General features: G+C 40.4%; 1 protein-coding gene across 1 annotated transcript; it reads right to left on the reverse strand.

Moving 5' to 3' along the window:
• Positions 1–275: 275 nt before the first annotated feature.
• Positions 276–3745, reverse strand: LOC120050478 (homeobox protein engrailed-1-B-like). Its single transcript, XM_038997065.1, has 2 exons — positions 3244–3745; positions 276–595 (listed from the first exon to the last, which is right to left on the reverse strand). The coding sequence occupies exons 1-2, from the start codon at positions 3743–3745 to the stop codon at positions 276–278; spliced, it is 822 nt and encodes a 273-aa protein (XP_038852993.1).
• Between the last annotated feature and the right edge of the window lie 1168 nt (positions 3746–4913).

Consider the following 4913-nt stretch of genomic DNA (forward strand, 5'->3'; position numbering starts at 1 on the left):
AAAGTTTCAATCTAGAGCAAGTAGGGATTGATACAGACATAACCTTACCTGAAATTAAATATATACAACGTCATATTGTTTTGGCTATATATAAACTTTAATAATGTTCGTATTTGATATAATTATGTCCATATACTGTATCATAAACAGAAATCGGTTTTAAATAGCATCTGTCCCAGTCAAATCATATTTACCTCTTTCGTTTTCAGTTCACAAAAGAGTTCAAGCACTCTGCTTCAGTTCAGCGTCTATTTTACCCTGCACGAGGGGGGAAATTACTCGCTATCATCCTTCTCCTCTTGGACCGTGGTTGTGGAATGGTTGTACAGTCCTTGGGCCATGAGTTGGAGAGCCAGGCCGTTCTTGTAGCCATTCCCCTTTTTGATTTTTGCCCTCTTATTCTGAAACCAAATTTTTATTTGGGATTCATTGAGATTCAGTTCTGTGGCCAGTGACTGTCTCCGTTGTTCTGTTATGTAGCGATTTGCCTGAAACTCGGACTTAAGTCTCTGCAGTTGTTCAGCTGTAAACGCGGTTCTGGGTCGCTTGTCTTCTTTCTCATTTTTCTTCTTTTTCAATTTCCGTGTCCTTGGGCCTGATGTAGAAACAACAGTGAAACGAACACGTAAATATCAGTTAGTCCTAGGCCCAACAAACATTAATTTACACATGACTAAAACAATGGAGTATTTCAATGTAATAATTATTGCTCATGGCTAAATGTGTGTTTGCAGTGTGTTTCCAGTCAGTGCGACCATTTTACCACAGGCGCAAGTTTCAAACAAGGCTAAATGATGAACAGTTGTATTGACATAATGTATTCATTTGAATATTCACAATTTAAGAAATGCAGTAACACATATCTTCCAATTACATAATACAGAACCAAAAACATATAAGCAACGTCAAAACAATAAAATGTAGGCCTAGCGGTGTGAAAGACTGTTATCCTCGATTTCGTGCCTATTTTACGCATATGTTTTGGCCTAGGCTATATGTGGTCTACGAATTTCATAGTTTCCTAAGACAGATAGGGTAATACCAATAATACCAATATAATATCAAACGACATGCCTATACTTACTAACAGACTATTGTTGATTTGCATGCCTTTTTTTCTGTAGGCCTACCCTGCAGACCGGCGCAAGCACGACAACACACAGTATGTTGTTAGTCCTCCTTAACACAAGTAGGCCTATGCCCCAGCTCAGCCACTATTCCTCCGTCAGTTAACGAGCTCATTCCATCAATGTGTGTAATAAAGACTCGGTGCCATAAAATGTCAAAGTAAACAAACTAAGGCAACATATTTGATTATTTACTATTTCACTAGTCTATGCTTAGACCTACATTGCAATAGGTCTGTCTAAAACGCCATTGCACTGGAACGTAAAAGGCTACTGTTTTGCAAGTTGGTATTGAGATACTTGGCTATTCTATCCACAGCCATGTCGCGTGCACATAATTACATCTGAGAGGTTCATAACGTAGCATATACACGGTGCTAATATTGCGATAAAGAAGATACATGGATATAGGCTAATTCATCATTTATCTTTTATGCACACTTTCTGCAAACGTGTTACCTAACAGCTATATAGGCCTACTATTCATCTATTCGATTGACTTCTCCCAAAAACGCAGACAACACAACAAAATGTAGACTGTCATTTCAGGGGAAAAAAACGATTTCTCTAGGCTAAAAAACACAATTAGGTCGTATATTGCAAAAACAAGCTGCGGATCCCAATGCAGTCAGTGCATTGTAGGATACGGTTTAAATCAGTTTGATACTGTATTGTGTGAAACTCAACTATATGCTTCTACTGTTCTCATAAACACAAAGGCTAGGCTATATAGCCTTATACTTTTTAATTGGCGGGATATTTGTATTGAACATTTTCATCCGCGTTATGGACTGGTAGCCCTACGTCATCTTTATTTTGTCATTTGGAACAACATGGGCCAACATGGTTTAACATGTAACGACAGGGGGTCACGTTTACCTGCAGATATAGGCTACTTTCTGAATACAATAACAGTAGTAGGCCTACAATAGCAAGCACATACACAGGCTAGGCCAGGGCCTACTTTCCGAAAATATAACCTAGGCTATTTGATTAGCTAAAACAATTATATAGTCTGTCGGTTCATTCCATTTTCGTAAGCCTACATTGTTTTACCAGATATCATTCCCGAAAGATATCGAAACGAATAGGCCTAGTGTTTTTTTCCCCAATTCATATAGCCTAGGCCTAAATCTTATAGCTTCATTAGTCAATCAATCACTTTAGTCAATCAATAGATATTTTCTGAATTCTGAATCTCATGTCAAGTTCAGAAAGACTGTGGAATATAAACCCCCAACCATATTGACAAGGCAGTCTATACAAACCCTGATTTACACCATAGACCCATCAATATGCTCGTCCGGTGAAAAGAAAGTCAGCTATTGTAGCCTAATCGAAGGGACATAATGGTTGGATTATGTAGATAATATAGACTAAACTATTTGATGAATCTATTGTTTTTTTTTTATTTCGTGCATATTTTGCAGTTTGGGTGATTTGGAGACGGCCTTCAGCGAAGGCTTGCTAACAGTTAACAGTCAGTATAGGCATATGGTGTGAAGTAAAACAAGATAGTCAAACAAAATGACGACAGTTAAAGTGGACGTTTCGGTGTCCACTCCTTTCAAGTTTGTCTTGTCCACGCAAAACTTTTCAATGAGTTTTACATAAACAATGTGATAACATGGAGGACCAGTTTTCGGCATTGTTTTGTTTTGAGGAGAATAATACAAATTAGGGAGGAGAATCAAATTGCAGTCCAGTTGGTCTTCCTAACATGCTCTGCCAGGTCTAATTAATCGTTTTGTTTGAAATGCTCTCACCAAAACAAAGTGGCAAATGTGTGTGTGTTTGTGTTTGTCTACTATGATAATCCAGGCCTATCATCATTTGTTGTTTTGGCTGTTATTATTAGCTTTTTCAAGGTATGTTTCTTCATTTAGCCTATCGTGCATAACGCTCACGAATTGAATACATTTACAAGGGAGCGACGCGAGAGAGAAAGAGAGAGAGAGAGGGGGGAGAGAGAGTGACAGAGAGAGAGAGAGAGAGAGAGATGTTTACGATGTTCAAATTTACCTACAGGCTAGGCCTACTCCAAACATAACCAAAATAACAGACTTTCACATTTCAGACATGCAGGGGTAAAATTATTCGGAAACTAGCGCCATACCAGATGATGGTCGATCCGAATATCTCGTGCAGTAAACCCACGCAGGCCATAACATCGGCGTAGATTCTTTAGCGGGTGGAGATCCTCCATTACTGGCATTCACAACCACTATTGACGCGGTGTCTCCATATCTCGTTGTGGTAGTCCCATTCCCTTCACCTTGTGTTGTCGAGCTCTGTTTCGAAGACGGCGAGGACGACGAAGAAGAAGTACTGTCACTACTGCAGTTGGAATCCTGGCAAAGGCTGCTCGCGTGAGATGGCCTGATTACCAAGGGGTTGACGTTTTCTCTGCCGGAGGTCTGCGCCCGCTCCCGACTCCCAAGCTCCTTCTTGCAGCCGAAGTCTGGCCGCAGAATATTGTCAATAAAAAAGTTTGTGGTTCTATGTACTTGCTGTGCTGCCTGGTGGGGCAAAATTGGAGGAGATGGTAGATTCGGGGAGAGGGACACGCTCTCTCCCTCAGTCGAATCACGGCTGTTTTGATCAATTCGCTCTTCCATAACTGGAACACTTTTGGCTGGAGCGCAAACTCTCCACGCCAAACTCCACTTGTTGCTCAATGCCGTATCCGAATAATAGCAAACAAAAAAAGATATCTGACTATATTATGAAGGAACCCTATATAAAATACTTTTGATAAATGTGACAATGTTCTACACTGTCGACATGTTGCCTACTAAAGCGATCCAAGTGTCACAATAACCCTGCGCTACCACGAATGACTACACATCGCGCGCTGCAGCGTCGTCGCTAGCTTTCTCTAATGTATGTCGGCGCGATCTTTCTAAACTCTCCTAAAACCCGTTATCCCTCTCACACACTTTTTTTCACACCAACCGGAAGCACGTGAGTGCCAACACACGTGCAATAGACCAATCACTTGTGCAGATCCGCGCTGTCAGAAGTGACGACGTCCAATCGAATTTTACGAATCTCAGCAAATAAATAATTGATGGCTTTTAGGCACAAAACAAGGGGTCTCAGCGGTGCGCTTTTCTTCCATACCAAATGACTGTGCTCATCACCGATAGAGGAAAACATGGTAGGGACATTGGGCTTGTACATAAATATTATAGGCTACCTATACAATTAGGCCACCAATGGTTCCCGTTAATTTCTCTATCGACTTGATTGCCATCCACTCTCTTACCACCGAAAGGTGATATGTGTATGCTTTTCTTAAAAGTCCTCTTCCTCCACATTTGGAAGGAACCGTAGCCTATACAATTGACATGCAGTAGGACATTTTTCCCACTCTAGTTTATGTTTTTCCTGTTTTATATCTAAAATAATAGGTGTGTCAAATTGGCAACCCATATCTTAAATGACTCTCATCTATGATATTTGTATAATTACGCATGCGTAATTTCTGCTTTCCAAATGGATAAATCACTTGATAAACGCTTGTAATCATCCTCACCTGTGCATAGCCTGACTTTGACCGGTTACGTGCTTGTAGGTATGGGCTATATTTACATTGCTAAAAAGAAACAGGGGGACAAGTTAAGTTAGGTTTAGTTGATGGAGGTGGTAGGAGGTGATGGAGGTGGTCTGTTTGAGCGTTTGTATCAGACATATAATAAGAAGTATTAGGCCTAATGGTGACGTGGTGATGTAAAATATCTCAAATCAAGCTAATCATTCATCAACCCATTCCAAGGTGGCCTG

Source organism: Salvelinus namaycush, chromosome 7 (genome assembly GCF_016432855.1).
Source record: "Salvelinus namaycush isolate Seneca chromosome 7, SaNama_1.0, whole genome shotgun sequence".
In the NCBI taxonomy this organism is placed as follows: Eukaryota; Metazoa; Chordata; class Actinopteri; order Salmoniformes; family Salmonidae; genus Salvelinus; species Salvelinus namaycush.

What these genes read in the sequence shown, in the direction of transcription:
- LOC120050478 (XM_038997065.1), bottom strand. Translation starts at nt 3,745, where the DNA reads ATGGAAGAGCGAATTGATCAAAACAGCCGTGATTCGACTGAGGGAGAG. An exon ending in TTCGGATCGACCATCATCTG is followed by an intron (nt 596 to 3,243) that starts GTATGGCGCTAG and finishes TTTCTACATCAG; the next exon opens with GCCCAAGGACACGGAAATTG.